This window comes from Serpula lacrymans (genome assembly GCF_000218685.1).
Source record: "Serpula lacrymans var. lacrymans S7.9 unplaced genomic scaffold SERLAscaffold_9, whole genome shotgun sequence".
In the NCBI taxonomy this organism is placed as follows: domain Eukaryota; kingdom Fungi; phylum Basidiomycota; class Agaricomycetes; order Boletales; family Serpulaceae; genus Serpula; species Serpula lacrymans.
In genome coordinates, this window is record NW_006763298.1 from 1,747,046 (window position 1) to 1,764,234 (window position 17,189).

Below are 17,189 nucleotides of genomic sequence, written 5' to 3' on the forward strand. Positions count from 1 at the left end.
TTGTGCGGTCTTTACAATGTTTTCCGAAACTGTGGGTATGCGGCGGCCTTATATGCATGAGGTCCCAAATCTTGATTGCTGCTTTCCTGATGTATTCAAAGCCGCAACACCTATTGAAAATGCATTGTCCGTGTAGCATGGCATTGACATGAGAGACGCTAACGGGATCCTCTATAGACAACGGTGGTGCCTCGTAAGACTCACCGAAGCTTCCTTTGCTTATAATGGTAGAGTCATGATGCCAGTCAGCTATCTGTGAACAATGAAGGAGCCATTTTCGTCCTTTGTCGATCTGATATGCGGATCTGTACGTCTTCGATACAGCTATGGGGAAATTTTAGGCCGCTTTCCACTCACATCCTCTATTTAGGCTCGGAGCTCTGAGTTTTGAGCGATCCGTACAAACACCAGCTTGAGCCAAGTGATACCCAAATGAGTTCTGAATTAAGAATTGTAGCAAACTGGCTCGATGTGAGCTGGGTGAGTAGAGCATTCGCGTGGGATTGGGATTACATCTTGCTAGCGCTGTTTGCTTGCGATATAGCCAGTCAGGGTGTTGTTTTGAACGTAAGTGCTGGAGTAACTTGAAAGTATATAAAAGTAAAGTTTTCCGTTTTTGGCGTGTGTTAACTTAGTAATAATGTTTGTGAATCAAAGTTTGTGAGTGCCGCTGGGACTGAAATCATGGAACTCACACTCTGTTTTCTTAGGACATGGTCTTTATCCCCGACGCTTATCCAGAAACTCAGGAATAACAACTTTATTTGCTATCTGGAACTATACCACGTTTGACGACAGTCCATAGTCACAATCCAGGTCACAATAGCTGTTTATGAGCGTTCATGTCGTCCCGGAAACGAAAAAACAGAGACCACCAAAGAACTTACTACGAGCCACCCTCCCATGATAAGGATGTAGTCCCTGACCCCGCCTTGATCATCCAGGCCCACGAAGGAGATGTCGTACGAGGACCACAGGCTCGTCTTGCTGCTCTTTCTCTCGAGGTTGGCCCAGGGCATGTCGGAAGCGCTCTGATCAAGTGGGGTGCGCATGACGATCCAACATACTTCAGGAGGGAACAGTCACCTTCAGATATCGAGCGCGATGAAGATCAGCGAGAGTCCATCTGGGTGGATAGGTACGTGGACATTTCAAATCGAATAAATAGTCCGCATACACCCAGCAAATCATAACAACGAATCCCTGGTATTCAATGAGGACTCGCGCACGCTCTTGCGTCGCATTTTCCCCTCTTATCAGTTATGTACCCAAGCCGTCTGGCTATCCAGACTTATCAATCAATATATACGTGGCAAATATCTTTTCTCGATGTTTCTTGACTCGTGGATACCACCGTCCTTACTTAACTTATCTACAGATACGACGCTCGGCTTTTACTTGACGATCTTCCCGAGCCCAGCCTATCCGCCCAAGTACGATCACATTCTCCTAGCGGTTGGTCGGATCTCCCATCAGACACGGAAGACACATTCTTTTTCTCCCCCGATGAAGCAGAGGATTATCGACGAGAAAAGCGCAGACGCCTCATAGATCAAAGCAGAGAAGAGCGATTACGGGCTCTGCGTGAAGAGGAAGGGCCAGAAGAGGAAGAGGACGCCGACACGTGGGGAGGGAGTGATGAGGAGGTGAGTTTCAAGCTTACTATCTCATGAAATGATCGCAAAATGTTTCACAATACAATGTAGCCGGACGATGCACAAGTAACCGTCATGCACAAGACTGCTCAGCATATCTTATCTTCGCTCAATCCCGCCCAGCTTGAGATCAGAATACTGGCGAATTATGGTGGAGATAAGCGATTTGCTTTCTTGAGAGGGAGGTGGTCTCGTGCATGGCGCACGCTGAAAGGAAAGGTGAGAGTTGAGATTGAAGAAAAAAAGGAACAAGAGAAAAATACCTCTGGTAATGTTAGCCTCGGAGGTCTTGCTGCATATGGTGATAGCGATGACGAGAGTGAAGGCCATTCAGACGCTGCTGGGTCGAATCTGGAACCAAGTCAAGGTAATTTTGATACAAGGTATATCCCGAACCGTTTACCGACCACCCTCCCACCGCAGAGCCTGAGCCACCTTCAGACGAGACGCTGAAAGAAGCAAGACGTGCCAGGGCCCGCGAATGGTCAGCTAGGCGGCGCACTGTACAAGCTGCCGAAGAGCAGAATGCTTAGTGCTACTCAATCGATAACTGGTCCCGTGAAAAGGGTATCTGACGACGGTAAACAGACTATACGTTCCATACTGTGATTCAAGCTGGAGAAGGAAACCGCGACATATTCCTATTCTATGATGTGCAATCACTAACACGTCGTGGTTAGTCTGATGACTGATTCGAAAGACCATATCAAATCGATAGAATAATGAATCATATTGAGTCAGGATACAAGGAATTGCATAAAATTTTGAAATATATGCCATCGTGCCTCAATCGCTAGCTCCAAAAGCACTTGGGTGGATTGCAATCACAAGAGGTATTGGGCAACTATAGGGTATACCTTGGTGTACGATATTCTTTTTAAAGCCTTGTTTCCACACTACTTACCAGTCCGTCATTCTTCTACTCCCCCACACATCCGTCTCTCCTCATCTGAACACTTGGGCGAGAATACAGCGAGTAACAAACAATTCAACATTCCCCATTAAACCCCAGCACACACACAAATCATATTTACGTAGTTTTCTTCTCGGCGCTTGCACGCTTCGCGCTGAATGCGTCGAGAGCTTTCAACCGCTCAGTGAGGGTGGGGTGCGAATGGTGGTATGCCGAGTAACTATACAAAGATATCATATCATCGTCAGCTCATTTATCAACATCTTTCGCGTGACGATACGCCCAAAACAGGGTGACATTAGAATAAGAAGTAAACGACGACACTTACAGCCAATCAACCCAAACAGTGGACAGATTTTTGACGTGCAGCGTGATGAGCGCGCGACCGAGGCGGTCACCCATATCATGCATCTCAGCGCTACCAAGTTTCTCTTGGAGCTCACACGCGAAGCGGTCAGCTTGCCATTCAAAGTGGCGGCTGATAGCGTTGAGGCCGATAGAGACAAGGGACTCGAGAGGTGTGAGGATCATCTGAATTGGTAAAAGGAATGTTTCAATAAGCTGCACCTCTCGGATAACACACATGACATGATACGGACCTGGAAGAGTAAAAATGCGACGATAGTAGGGGGGTGCGCGGACACCTCCTTGGAGAAGTCGAAGGAGCGAAGGAGCTGAGGCGCATGAAGGAAAGCAGGGAAGAGGGCAAGGATGGTGAAAATATGGACCTGGGAAATGCAGAGGAGTTTGGTCGGGTGGAGGTAATACCAATGACCAAGTTCGTGGGCTGTGAGGAGAGACGGCATTATAGTGAGTTTGATATATAACACGCGGAAAACCACAGGACAACTGACCCAGGACAGCTTCTACTTCTTCAGCTTTGCTTTCTTTGATGAGAGTGTCGAAGATGACGATGTGTTTGCTCTATCCGGCACATATGCACGTATAAGTACAACTCCCGGTAAACGGAGAAACATGTCATGACATACCCAAGGTAAACCGAAGAAATACGCATTGCTATGCGAGCTGCGTTTTGAACCGTCGATCTCGTAAAGGTGCTTGAGAGGGAACTTAAGCTTAGTGGCGAGTGCTTCGATGCGAGTGCGGAGATCGCCATCTTCGAGAGGGGATAATTTGTTGAAGAGCGGCTGGATGACTGTGGGGTAGACGACGACCATGGAGAGCTGGAAGCATAATCTATCGAAGGTGTTGGTTACCGTTTGTTAGCACGTACGACAAGAAAAGACGTACAAGAACGCCATAAGCCACGGCACAAATCGGTCCCCTGCCCACTTGAACACGTAAAGGAAAGCTCCAAGGAAAGGAGTGCCGATGACGAAGCCGATTCCCCATCCCTTTAGTAGATCTGTAACAAAGAGGGTGGGAGTAGTTTTGTTGAAGCCGTGTTTTTCTTCGAGGACAAAAGTTTGATAGATGGAAAGAGGTAAGGTGGGTATTGAGGAGGCGAAGAAAAGCACGCAGGAAAATGCGATTGATTGGGTGATCTTTGTAGTTTGTAGTTTGTATGAGGAGCGTGCAATTAGACGACAAAGTGGACGACGTGAAGGAGACGCAAATGCCACGAACGTACCTCATATTCCGTTCCATAACCGAATGACGCAAGGACCTGACGGGCAACGTCCCATGCCCAGTTGTAAAAGCCAAATTGGATCATCGCAGAATCGAGACATTGTTTGAAGAGACCAGCGAAAAGCGAGAATTTTGCCTTGTCTTTTCCATACTTTTGTGATTTCTCGAATGCATCAGGGCTAAAGTGGCCAGCAAGGACAGTAGGTGGTTCTGTCTTAGAGTAGAGGGGATACTGGCGGAGCCTTTCAATGGAATGAGTTCGCTAGAGGATGAGAACAGAATATAAAGAGACGCACAAAAGGTAGGACTCAAAAAGAGTAACCCCCCATGAGAATGCTTGCACGTAGAACTTCCAGTCAATTGGTTTTGTTGCTACGAAATCCAGCTGGTGCTGTAACGCCGCGAGCTGGGTGTGCAGGACGTCCATCGTTGCAGAAAGCAAGAAAAGAAACAGCGAACGTGGCGAGTGGGGACTCCACAGCCACATCAGTGCCGCTGAGTTTGTATCCGTCTTGTCGTGCACGTGCCAATAGTCCAGATCGCTCATAAAAATCACTCTTAGTTGTGTCTAGGTCCTCACGTTCACGCAACGTCGCACCTCTGAAGTGCAAGAGCAGCTAATAGTCACCTCCGAGTCGAAAACTTCAACATATCACTGGCATTACGTTCCATCGTGTCAGACCTTGTTTCTCTCTTCCAACGGTATGTGAAAATTCAAGTCACGGTATGACTATCGCTATCCAGGACAACTCTGTTACTCCACTCTAACTTTCATTTGGTCTCCATCAACGACAGTTGACCATTCAACACCGAGGTCTCTGCGCCTACCTATCTGTAAAATATCATAGGTCGACGGTCCTTTTTGCGAGAATGGATCTCATGAGTAAGGTTATTCGACCATCGCCCCATCTTTTCCGATTGCATCCCGGCTTTTGTTGATCAATTCTTCGTAGCCGCTCGTTGACTCATAGCTAATATTGAGACTGATGGCTTGAGTGACTTGCAGCTATAGTGAGTGAGCCGTTGTAGTAAATTTAATCTCACAAACAGATGGTTCATTGAACCATCTCTTATAATAACAAGAAGTAATACCAGCACTAAGATCAAATGTACCAGTATCTATCGACCATAAAACAGGACAACAATATAATATCATCCTATTCATTCGACTGCAACCACCAGAGACATAACACGAACAAAACCCAGGGTTTAAGAGGAGAGCGTGACGTTGAGAAGTGCTTGGGTACCCCCAACAATGTTGACCGTGCTTCCATCTGTACCATTGATGGGGTAGATCATATCCAAGACCACAGAGTACTGGGAGCCATTGAAATAGTAGCCGTATGGGAGCTGCAAAAGTAGAATATAAACCATTGCACTCGCAACTACAAAATCGGGAGGGACTTGGGGGAACTTACACTAGTAGTAAAGGTGTCAACCGGCGAGAGTGGATTGTAAGTGTAGTCGCGACGCCCGAGATAAATGGATGGTTCGTGCCCATTGTTGTCGGTTAAGACCTCGACATAGTAATCGAGGTACGTTGGGATGATTTCGAAGTAAATGGCGCAGGTGAGGTTGGCATGAACGTCGAATGCCTGTTAGGGATGAGATGTATTAGCCTCGTCAGTCTCTGGCTAGAATAAGTCTTTTCACTTGGCCTGGGGCAACCGTGGATGGGACGACCTCCAGTCGTCCAAAACGACTAGCTTCAGCACATTCTACAGCACTGACAGATGATACAGCCGTAGATAAAGCAGCGAGAGAGAACAGGAGAGTGGAGAGGGAAGGTAGGATCATGGTTCAATATCCCGTCTAACTGAAGGTCAGTGAGTTTGAAGGCAGGGTTAAAGGAAAACACACCATATATATTTTGTTATATAGCAGTTGGAGAGGGGCAGTGTCAGTGTGTCATGCAAGGATAGGACAGTAGTCGCCGTGATGGGTGTACATGTTGTTCCTCAAGTTAGTGCGGTCTTCGAACGCCGTGCTCGTCATAATATATGCATAATAGCTGACCGCGTTGAGGACCGGTTGCTAAAAAGTTAGTGTAATGCATCACTCAGCGGACAACATATACATAACACACCTCAAGCTAATGTTCATAAGCTGACATTGTCGGTCAACTATAGCCGTGGAGATCAACCTACGCCTGTTTCGCCATCAAACCTGCGTTCGCATCGAGACCGACCAAGCTGACTCAAAGTTTCTTCTAAATAAGCTGAAGTCACTTAATGGATGTCACGCCATCAGGCTCGACTCATTCTCAGAGACCACAGTCAATATCTTCCCGTTTATGCCCGTCTTCTCCAAGTTGCTTCTAGCTTGCTCGTGCAGCCAAATGGTGAATAGGATCCCGATTGTTCTAACTTTGAAGTTGAGCTACGACACAAAGCATCAAACAAAAAACATGCGTGCTCTTTTTAGGAGTATAGAACAGGATGCCTCTTGACGTATTTGCTATTAAACCATTCAAGGAGGGCTTGATTCGAATGAACTGAGTGGTGGCACCTTGAGTACTTCTTCTCATCCTCAAGCGCATTCAGGAGATACAACCATCACATTAATACAACATAATAGAATTTGCATAGAAGGGAAATTGGATGTTGCATTGTGTTAATACTGTTACACAGGTGGGAAACACTGCAGTTGGTCTCAATAGAATCTCCCTCCTACGAAGCAATTCGATTAATCATCTACTCAGAAAATCGCGGTAATATGTGACGGGGCCACCTTTCATAGCTGCAATCCATCTAAACTCTCGGCCTCGACATTGGCTATGAGCCAACGAGCAGCGGCGAGGAATTGGTTGACATAACCCGGGATACGATCAGAAAAGATAGGGTCATGGTCTACTCTAACTTTCACTTGTTCTCCATCAACAAGGGTCGTCCATTCAACGCCGATGTTGTTCTCTGCACCTGTCGGCCCTGGTTGTAAAACATCATATGTTGGTGTCCCATTTTGAGAGAAAGTGTAGCCAGATGTAGCAAGTAGGGCCAGATCCATTCCGACGTCAGCCAATACAGCGATGTAGTTGACCACAGAGAAATCGGTTATCTTGTCTTGGTTCTGTTGCGCGCGGTGAAGCAGCTTGAGCACCGTGTCAGTTTGGAGGAAGTCGATGCGATCAGCAGCTACATTCGCGGTTGGACCACATATCTGGGTAATACCCTCGATCGGCAGACTTCGACATGCTTCCGTCTGTAGAATGATGACAGTGTTGTGTTTCGATTCATTGCGCTTTACCATTGCAAAGGCAACCTTGAATAGCGTCGACAATTTTATGCTATACTTCTGAATAAATTTCTCTATACCAGGAAATTCTTCCACCCGCAAAAAATGAGGCCCAAAGTAGGAGCTGCTGTTGAATGTTGACTGGTCGCATTGAGGGAAAGCAATGATTTCTGCGGTACGAAGTCGATCTGCATGCCAAGCAATTCTGTCTGGGCTGTTTTCTTCGGCAATCACGTAGTCTACGTAGCGTCGAAAAGGAACGGGTTCCGGAATTTGCTTCCCTGAAATAATGCGATCTAGATCTTGGAATAGGCATTCTCTGCTCCAGGCATCCATGACAGCATGTTGGGCAAGGATGAGCAAAGTTGGCGGCTCAGTGCGGAATACGTCAAACTTGATCAAGTTACCAGGGATAGTTAAAGCATATCGTGAGTCGTCTTTGACAATGTTCTCCACAGATTGTGCATCTTCAGCAGGGTAGACGTGAATCATGTCGTCCCGAAGCTTCTGGTGATAACGAAAAACTACTTGATGTTGAAGGTCGGCAAAGACAGTGGAGCGTAGGGCGGTATGTCGCGAAATGACCGTTTCGAGCGCGCTGATTAAGAGATCGATGTCTGTGCGTACTGTCACCAACTGGTGGATCATATAACTGCGAGGTGATGGGCCCATCAAACAGAACTTCTGTGTAAAGGTGGTTCATAGACGTCCTCTACATCCTCTATCGTCAAACCGCGAAGTTCTAAGACTTGACGCAAAGCATCATGATCGTATGAGACTTCGCGACGTGCGGCCTTTTCTAATGGGATAGTGACTCCGCTACCGTCTGATGATATCTTGTCTGCCAAGTACTCGCTCAAAGCTTTCACGGATGGATATTGAAATATTATTCTGAATGGAAGATCTGGTATTGAAAATCGGGCGCGAAGTGCATTCAAGAGCACAGGTGCGCGGAAGGAATGGAGACCCAGAGCAATGAAGTCGGTTTCAAGAGGTATCTGAGTCGATACATAACGAAAATAAGATGGAGATGGTAAGGCATTGATTTTAGGTAAAAAGGAAACAAATATTACGCACATTCAGAGGTTCTTTATTCAATACTCCACTAATACATTCCTGAATGAGGGCTTGAATTTTATTTTTGGGACGGTTTGATTCTGACGGAACCTTAGAACGCTCGGCCCAGGCACTAGATTGAGCAAGCATCCTCCTATCTATCTTGCCATTCCCTGTGAGAGGTAAACACTGCGTGATGATGATGCGATGAGGCATCATGTAGGAAGGAAGGTTCTGGAGGCAATGATCTTGCAACTTGGCGATCAGATCAGAGGCGGTAGAAAAATGCAATGGAGTGTTCGCAAGTTGCACAGCGGTTGGAATAGAACTGAAATCGCCCTTGAACATCGACGAACCAGGTAAAAAGATGGCTGCCATAGTCTGATCAACTCCCAAAGACTTTAGACTCATATCGACCTGGTATCCTTGACGGGCACACAGTGCAACAACGTCCGCTGGCGATAAAGCACGGGTACACCAGTCCAAAGTGGATGCAGCAGTAACCAACTCCGAAGCACTGGCTGGGGGCTGAGAAGAGGACATCAAGTGCAGTATGCCTTGTTCAATAGCCACAAGAGAGCTGGGAATGCCACGAACTGCCGTGATGTCTTTACTACAGGATAGTAATTTCTCCAAGTCTGAAGCAGTTGTGTAGTCTACCCATTGGCCAGGTTTTACTAAGTCAGGAGCTGATTTACCGATGGAAAGAATGACTTGATAGCGGAACTGACTAAGCTCGTTGCGAGCAGACATCATCTTTGGTACAACCTCAACGTGCGAGACACGATTGCCAAGCTTGTGCTGAAGGGAGAAAAAGAATGACGGATCGAGCTTGAGTTCCATCTGTCGATGCTGCCAACGTTCAAGCCTTTCTTGAATTTCCAAGGTCGACAAATCGGGAGATGGATCACAGTGCAAAACGCGAGCCAAGTCGTGATGTTTGTCCACACCGTGATTACGAATATCACCAAGGAAAATACGACCACCATCCTGGAGCCTATCAACGCAGAGCCTGATCAGATTTTCCAGATATTCTGACGAAGAGAAGTGTTGCACGACACTGTTTAGGACGATAAGATCGAATCGCTTCTCGCTGGGAAGCATTTGATCAAGCTCATGAGCCATGCCTTCGTAAAGCGCAACCTTATCTTGCAATCCGCGTTCTGTGAGCCGCGCCTGTATGAATGCAAGGACCGAGCCCAGCATATCTACAGCGCTGTATTCCTGGCAACGTGGCTCAAGCGCGAATAATATCATACCCGTTCCACATCCGATCTCTAATACTGAGTCGCTCGGCTTCACTGGTATACTCTGCAGGGTGTCCGAGAGCCAATCTTGCATTTCTGGCAGAGGTATCGGCATCCCGTCATACATGCTTACCTGTCATAGGAAAGAAAATTATTGTAGGTCAGAGCAGGAACGAAGAATATATACATCATAACAAGGCTTACCCAACCTGTGAAATCAATTCCAGCAACTGCTGGGTCTATGTCCTCAAACCCTTGGGCATACACAGCATCGCGAAGCTTCGAGCTGTCATCAGACTGCTCCGCGTGATCATGTTGCCCTTCAAAAATGCGATTATCCGTTGGGACAACGTAAGCTATAAGGTCCTGTTCATCGCTAAAGACAACTGCAGCTTGATCAATTTCATCGGATCCAGAGCACAAAACGGCTTCGATCTCGCCCAGTTCGATCCGTTGCCCGCGGATCTTCGTTTGTGTATCACTTCGACCCACAAATTCCAGCACAGGTCCATCTGCACAAGGTACGAATCTGCCAATATCACCAGTCCGGTAGATTCGGGTCGAAGAGCCACGTCCTTCAAGATCATTAACCATAACTGCAATTCCGAAATCCATCAATTGAAGTGAGATGGATGAAACAGAAAGAAAAAATGCGTACCAAATTTATTTGCTGTCAGATCAGCTTGCCCAAGGTAACCTGCAGCAAGACCAGCGCCACCAATACATATCTCACCAGGAAGACCAACATCTACGGGGAACAGATTGTCGTCTAGGAGATAAACAGCACTATTGGGGATACAGCGACCAATTGGTATGGGCCTAGAGGTCGCATCATCATATTCGGTAGAAAAGTTCAGCGAAGGTATCTCGAAAGTAGTCGTGAAGACAGAGGCTTCAGATGGTCCATAGGCATTGAGTAGTCTAGTTGTGGGGGCACGACGGAAGAAATTCTGGACGCTAGGCGTCGCCAACTTCTCACCACCAACAGCTACCATGCGAAGTGTGGTGCTCATAGAGGCCACATTGGAAACGTTGCTGACGATATGATGGAAAACTGCAGTTGGTAAGAACGCTTTAGTGACTTCTTTCTCTCGAAAGAAAGCGATGACGGCTTCTGTGTCTGCAAGATGAGCTGTTAGGACAAGAAGTGTGCCACCGTGACATAGAGTGTTCCAGATGTCAATCGATGAAGCATCAAATGCAGGATTATTGACCATCGACACACGATCTCCTGGCTGGATCTCCATAAAGTGGCTGTTGATCATATTTAGCATACCATCCTGGAGGAGAGTTTCAATTCTGATAAAATGCATCATCATCAGAACTTCGGCTTACATGCTGAACCATGACACCCTTTGGGCGCCCCGTACTTCCAGAAGTAAAGAATATAACAAGAGTATCATTTCGAGTAATGAGGCCGGACGATGGGAGCTCGGCATAGCTAAGCACGCAAGTGCGATCAATGAAAGGAACTATATCAAATGGAATTGCCTGCTCAAGTGAAGGGAGCTGAAGCCATGACACAGTGAGTAGGAGACGGGCATCAGCTTGCATGATTTGGTCGTCGAGTCTTGCTGGTGGAGCGGTAGGATCAAGAGGTAAGTATGAGAAACCTGCTTTGACGATGGCAAGAACGGCGACGACAAAAATAGTTGAACGAGGCACACAAACTGCAACTGTACCAGATCCTCTGGTATTGCGAGAGCGAATCTCCTGAGCAAGATTGTTTGACCATCGTTCCAACTCCGAGTATGTAAGTGTAAAAGAGTCATCCTGGACAGCAAGCGCTGCAGGCTGAAATTTGACGCGGTGTCGGATGAGAGAGAGAAGATCCTGGGACGGCGACATGGTCGAATGTGCAGAAGAATTAAGCTTTTGAGAAGATTCATAAGGTTTCCTTTAAATCACCTACTAGGTCACAGCTTATTTGCCGTAAAACAACAGCACTTCGCGCTCAAGCACATTTTGATGTTTTTAGCGGGGCGCCATGTTGGCGGTAACCAGTTAGACTGGAGTTTCGCCATACAATCCAAAAATTACGTGCAAGTTACTGTATGTATTAATGAACTGTCAGGCTTACTCGGGTTATATGTCGCCTCCATTGAGCGCTTACTAGAATACTGCGACAACCGACTACACCAGATCAAGTGTGCGGTAGTATTACCTCTAATGTCCATCCTAGGTTACAACTGCCTTCAATTTTATGACACCGGCCGAGTATGTGTCCCGAATCTGTCCTTGCATCCGCACAAGATATGTTTGACCCTGGATATGTCACAAAGGAAAAAACAAATATCTGCTCAAACATAAGAAAAAGAAGCGTCATTGCCGATACTTGAATGAGTTCCAGAGCTAAGGACACACCAGTAGATCCGAAAAACAGACCCGAAGGCAAGCGGTAGCATTGACTTTACCCGCAGCGTTGAAATTTGATAAAACAACCACCCATTATTGACCCCCAGCGCACGCAAGCATCCATGTATGTTTTACTCCCAAGTTGGGTGAGACACGGTATAGTTTATGGGTGTAATTTGACTAGAGGAAAGATCAAGTGGGATATAGTAGAATGAAACATGGACAAGACCTCTAGGTCAGAATGCCATAATATGTCGGGAGCCACGGCCACATATTCAAACCCCGCGGCATTAGGTGCCAGCGATATGTGTTTGACGGTCACGGTATAGTATTGTATTGACACTAGGCTGGCGCTCAGGTCTGTCTCAGTGTCCACTCGGAAACACTGGCGGTCAATATGGATGCTCTGGGGCGTTCTGGGAGAAAATAGCAAGGTGTGGAACGTCTTGACCAGGGTGTGCTGGGGTAATAGCAGAAATGCAGAAGTTGGACAGTCGGTCTCTGGGTTAGAACCACGGCACATGGCATCCTGATCTGCAGCACGCCAGAATACAAGCAGAAGTTGCAGGCATTCCCGAGACAGCCTCTGGGATCAAAACAAAATGGATAACAGGGGGCACTGTCATCGTCCAGGAGGATGATGGTCGTTGACGTCCAGCTCAAATTCCCCGGGTCCGGGGCCATTATATCGAAAAACGAGGGCTGGGTGATCCTCTCTGTGCGGACTTGGGCCTAACTTCAAGTTTTGTCCTTTCAATAATGACGTGAACAGTATATTCTCATGCTTCTTTACTGCGAGACAATATGTTCACCAATGCAGAGAGTTTTGTCAGCTGAACGTAAAGAACGCCTAGCAGTGGCAAGTTGCACTCATATTATGTCTTCACTTTCGTCAACGCTGATCACTTCGAATCAGAGTCATCCCGGATTCCACACGAGAGGTCCTGAAACGTCGACTCTTGAGATACGGACGCGATCTTGGATATCTCCACAAAGGGGCAAGATCTTTCTCGTGACGCAGTTGGTGTCTACTTTCTCGAGCTCATGCGTCGTCCTGTGCACAGGAAATGCTACTGGTTACATTACATGCAAGAGGACATCAAAGAGTTCGTATAAACGAATCACAGGGAAGATCGCTAGCACTTAAAATGGTCTGTTTCTTTGCAGTGAACCCGTCTAGACCTTTTTTGCTTGCATCCAATTTGAAGTTTAGAATGAACGAGAAGATATTAACACTATTTTATACAGTTGCTAATTTACCTGGACGACGAGGTCGCTCAAGTTCAGTCAATGCATACACTGTGGGTAGTATGGATACAAACTCTGCAAAAACATAGTACGAAATGTTCGATAAACCATCAGCGCTTTGTGATTAGCGACCCTTCCCTCTGCTGCCAGGACGCATGATTTGTCGAAGTAAAAATTTCAAAATCCCCCCCGCCTTTGCTTCGTTCCGCGGGAAAAACTTCTTCGATTTCTTCGTATAACGCGATAACTCGTGTTCTGAGCTGAACAGCACCACATCCTTATCTGTGCGTGCTGTATCCACCAGGTCAGTGATGTTAACGAACACCTTTTTGATTTCCTGCACAAAAAATTCAAACGCGACGAAAAAAACTAGAGACAGTGCTCGTCTCACTTTTCTGCAGCCAGAAATGGTGTCTGGCACAGGAGAGATTCGTAGAACCTCTGCCAACCTTTTCCACGAATTGTAGTCATGTACGTCGGTCCCATATGTAGAGTTGAATTGCCCAGTGAGGGCATCTTTGAAGCGCATATACGCCAGATTCCTGTCATCCCCTTTCTTCTGCCATTTGAAAAACTGGCACATGCGGTTGAACTCGTATATTGCAGGTGAAGACGCATCATATTCGAAAGCGACATAAGCAGCAAAAAAAATATCGAGTGGAGCCTGGGACGCCATAGAGATCCAGGCGAGTCAATGTCAACAACGTGAAAAACTTAAAGGAATTGGAGCAGCAACACAGCACGCCATTATATATATGGAATGAGTACCTTCAAGGCATGCTTCTATTACACTGACAGATAAGTAACTTAGGCCCAGGCACGTGCACGTGCACAGTGTTGAAGAATATCGTAAGAAAGCAAGCCTGAGGACTGAGGAAACGTCCAGATTTCAATTATTTTGTATTTGACAAACTCACTGTCTAATGTCCTATCCGAGTTTCGATATCACTCGTGTTGTTAAAATACCTGCATGTTCAATCCTCCGATCTAGATATCTCAGAGTGCGTACATCACAATGGCAATGGATACGCAGGTGTCCAGCAAAAAATAAAAAGACTTACCAAGATCGAATGATACTAGGCTGAATCGCGGCTCGAATGATACACTCAATAGCCCGCTATTCAATCACGTGCAGCACCGCAGGCATTCGAAGATAGTTGGAATTAGCATGACATCAATGATATACAACCGAGATATGTTTCATTCTACTTAGCGCCCTTGGGGACCTGGAAACCAAAGCCATAAGGAGTGTGAAAATAGGAGACGGCTTGGAGACGGCTTTGACCACGGAAATGTGCAAGAAACCGTGTTGATGATGGTACCAGCATCAACGCTCTCCAGCCTGTCCATAGCGATACCGATAGTTCCGCGCATCACGTCTTCCTCGATCTACGTCGACGCTTAGGAGAATAGGCACCGCGAGCCAGATCATGAATACGAGGAAGAAGAACGCATAGCGGATGTTGCCCGTGGCGTCTGCAATCAGACCTACAATGAGTGGGCCAACGAACGAGCTTGACTGTGAGTTATATGAAGAAATTCAGGGGTTAATGCCTAACGGAAAGACAGAAAGACAGGTACTTGCTTTGTCTGTTATGGAGAACAGGCCATACCTAGAGGCCGAGCGGGGTCAAGATTGTGATAATTTGTGAATATAAAAGGCTGGACGGAAAGACTCACCACCGCGCTTCTTCTCCAGGAGGTAACAGCTCCGCATAGAATGCCCTGGCGTAGCTTTGGAACGCACCGTAAACAGACCCTAAAGTCGTCGCAAGCATTGTGTTTAAGCCGTGCATTACTTTTTAGGAGAATAAACTATTGAGGCACTCACCAAAATAAACCGCCAATCCAAACATTTCCCCTTGCGTCGTTAACCCTCCAAACCTCGCTCCTCCTTCTCCTCTGAACACAGGCAAGAATCCCAGACATCCATATGCAGGAATCAGTGATGCAAAAACCACGAGTAGTACGAGCACCCTTAGATTCGTCCACCCAAACCTACGTTGCAGAGCGGGCCAAGCCAGAGAGCCAAGGATTCCAGATGTGGGCGTGAGAACTCCGATTAGAATCAATGCCGAGGGCTGCATGTTGAGTGATGTCTTGCCGAAGAGGATCGCGGTGGAAGTGATTGTTGTGAAGCCTGTTGCAATATGCCATACGTTCTCTTATTAGAAAAACAAGCTATCTGGTACAATGTGCGACTGGACTGACCATCTGAGAGCAGGAACCACGCTGCTAGATATTTGAAAGTATTGCGAAGTCTTTTGATCTCGCTCCATCGAAGCATGACACCAAGTCTCCTCCACGCAGCTGCAATTTCCGATCTGAGCGACCAATTACCGCCCTCATCTCTGCTGCCATGTCCGTCTGTGATATCTCCCCATGCATCACTATCCTCACCACCTTCACCAGGAGTCGGCCTTGTCACTCCAGGAAGCCACATCGCCGCTGGGATGGAGAACAGAGCCCACCACACACCGCTTAGGCCTATCGCAAGGCGAAGAGAGAAAGTAGAGCCATGTAGGCGCGTGACCGGTATTAGGGCGACGAGGAGGAGCGTGATACCAGCACCATAACCGAGTGCAATTCCAAGTGAGGATATACGGGACGTGGCAGCAGAGAGAGCGGTATCGTACTTCTTGCGAATGGTAGTAGACTCAGAGAAACCTGATTCATTCTGCTCCAGTAGAGGCGATGTAGAGTCTTCGGCTGGTTCCGATGGGATCGAAGTGAGAGCAGAATCTTGTAGAGGTTCGGGAATGGTACGTAGTTCGGCGAAGATTTTGACTACTTCTGGAGAATTCCTGGCGAGTGAAGGCAGGTATGCGTTCATCGCGACTACAGAAGCTCCGAATCCTACGTTAGAGATGATCGTAAGGAGCGCTGAGAGCGCCCATATAGGCGATGAAGAACTCAGAATAAGGAATGTGGTAGCTGAAAGGGCGCCAAGCCATGCAAAGACAAGTAGCAAGCGTTTGCGCTGTGAAGCTGTTGACGGTAAGGCATGAATCACAAAAAAAGAAAAGAAAAGGGTGAGGAAGTCCCAGAACGGAAGAGAATATCAACTGACGACGATCGGCTATACTGCCCATTGATATAACAGTGAGAGCTTGTAGTGCAACCGATATTGAGTAGACGTAGAGACTGAACACAAAGGACGTAAGTTTTTGGAAGCGTGAACCGAGTGATGGCTCACCTGAAACTCGCAGTATCAATCCAGGCCCACCCAATTTTGACTACACATCTCCCCTCTGGCTCCTGAACTGAATGAGATCCATCATAACTGGCTGAGGCTTGTGCACATCGCTTCGTTCGGTCAAGGAGTAAGTAACCATTGTCCCGTGCGAATTGCTCGAGACATATTGGAAGGAAGAGTGTCAGCGAGACGACTACGAATACTTCACTAGTGAATGATTAGGTACTTGTGAGTCTGCACCATGCCATGGGCTTTGAGCAAAAACTGAAAACTAGGGCATACCTGGCAAAGGCATAGCTCAGCCAACCACGCAGCTGTTTCGTATCGGGACCTACACTGAATAGGCCAATTCTCCAAGTCATTCCTGTGTATATAGTGGTAGTTATAACAGGTTACTGCTGATGGCCATCCACAAACTATGTTGATAAACAGGAAAGATACGAATACCAAGCGTTTCGTTTGTCACTACAAAAGTGGAACAAGCGCCAGTGCTACTAGCGCTGAGCATAAACCAGCCGGCAGGACGGCAAGGCGTCGCGGCGTTTGAATCGTATACTGACAAGGCAGTGACAAGGCCCCAGGTCCACATATGATTTGCTCATCCGGGCCTGTTTTCTTTCTCCACGACTAATCAGCATCACGATCTTTCCTATGCTATGCTGGCCGCTTTTCCGAGAAGAATGTATAAAGCTGAT

At 47.0% G+C, this 17,189-nt stretch overlaps 7 protein-coding genes across 7 annotated transcripts; 2 read left to right on the forward strand and 5 right to left on the reverse strand.

Annotated features, from left to right (window-relative positions):
- Positions 1-842: 842 nt before the first annotated feature.
- On the forward strand, positions 843-2,188 carry SERLADRAFT_409623 (uncharacterized protein; the record flags this gene model as incomplete). The annotated part of the gene is made up of 4 exons (XM_007320413.1): positions 843-1,138; positions 1,379-1,646; positions 1,707-2,022; positions 2,079-2,188. 4 exons carry the CDS (start codon positions 843-845, stop codon positions 2,186-2,188), a joined length of 990 nt encoding a protein of 329 aa, XP_007320475.1.
- A 173-nt stretch (positions 2,189-2,361) lies between these two features.
- On the reverse strand, positions 2,362-4,610 carry SERLADRAFT_472109 (uncharacterized protein; the record flags this gene model as incomplete). Its single annotated transcript, XM_007320414.1, has 8 exons — positions 2,362-2,788; positions 2,897-3,099; positions 3,168-3,355; positions 3,423-3,492; positions 3,558-3,765; positions 3,820-4,073; positions 4,160-4,400; positions 4,455-4,610. The coding sequence occupies 8 exons, from the start codon at positions 4,583-4,585 to the stop codon at positions 2,686-2,688; spliced, it is 1,398 nt and encodes a 465-aa protein (XP_007320476.1).
- Positions 4,611-5,178: 568 nt separating this feature from the next.
- Positions 5,179-6,531, reverse strand: SERLADRAFT_472111 (uncharacterized protein; the record flags this gene model as incomplete). Its single annotated transcript, XM_007320415.1, has 5 exons — positions 5,179-5,508; positions 5,577-5,753; positions 5,812-5,970; positions 6,019-6,192; positions 6,245-6,531. 3 exons carry the CDS (start codon positions 5,953-5,955, stop codon positions 5,368-5,370), a joined length of 462 nt encoding a protein of 153 aa, XP_007320477.1.
- Positions 6,532-6,891: 360 nt separating this feature from the next.
- SERLADRAFT_439983 (uncharacterized protein) lies at positions 6,892-11,719 on the reverse strand (the record flags this gene model as incomplete). Its single annotated transcript, XM_007320416.1, has 7 exons — positions 6,892-8,018; positions 8,075-8,390; positions 8,470-9,828; positions 9,900-10,291; positions 10,354-10,975; positions 11,031-11,592; positions 11,658-11,719. The coding sequence occupies 7 exons, from the start codon at positions 11,717-11,719 to the stop codon at positions 6,892-6,894; spliced, it is 4,440 nt and encodes a 1,479-aa protein (XP_007320478.1).
- Positions 11,720-12,864: 1,145 nt separating this feature from the next.
- SERLADRAFT_371466 (uncharacterized protein) lies at positions 12,865-13,197 on the forward strand (the record flags this gene model as incomplete). Its single annotated transcript, XM_007320417.1, has 2 exons — positions 12,865-12,909; positions 12,967-13,197. 2 exons carry the CDS (start codon positions 12,865-12,867, stop codon positions 13,195-13,197), a joined length of 276 nt encoding a protein of 91 aa, XP_007320479.1.
- Positions 13,198-13,422: 225 nt separating this feature from the next.
- On the reverse strand, positions 13,423-13,974 carry SERLADRAFT_439984 (uncharacterized protein; the record flags this gene model as incomplete). The annotated part of the gene is made up of 2 exons (XM_007320418.1): positions 13,423-13,635; positions 13,690-13,974. 2 exons carry the CDS (start codon positions 13,972-13,974, stop codon positions 13,423-13,425), a joined length of 498 nt encoding a protein of 165 aa, XP_007320480.1.
- A 468-nt stretch (positions 13,975-14,442) lies between these two features.
- Positions 14,443-16,974, reverse strand: ATG22 (uncharacterized protein; the record flags this gene model as incomplete). The annotated part of the gene is made up of 8 exons (XM_007320419.1): positions 14,443-14,817; positions 14,884-14,911; positions 14,979-15,057; positions 15,130-15,438; positions 15,510-16,286; positions 16,369-16,442; positions 16,495-16,701; positions 16,777-16,974. The coding sequence occupies 8 exons, from the start codon at positions 16,854-16,856 to the stop codon at positions 14,626-14,628; spliced, it is 1,746 nt and encodes a 581-aa protein (XP_007320481.1).
- Between the last annotated feature and the right edge of the window lie 215 nt (positions 16,975-17,189).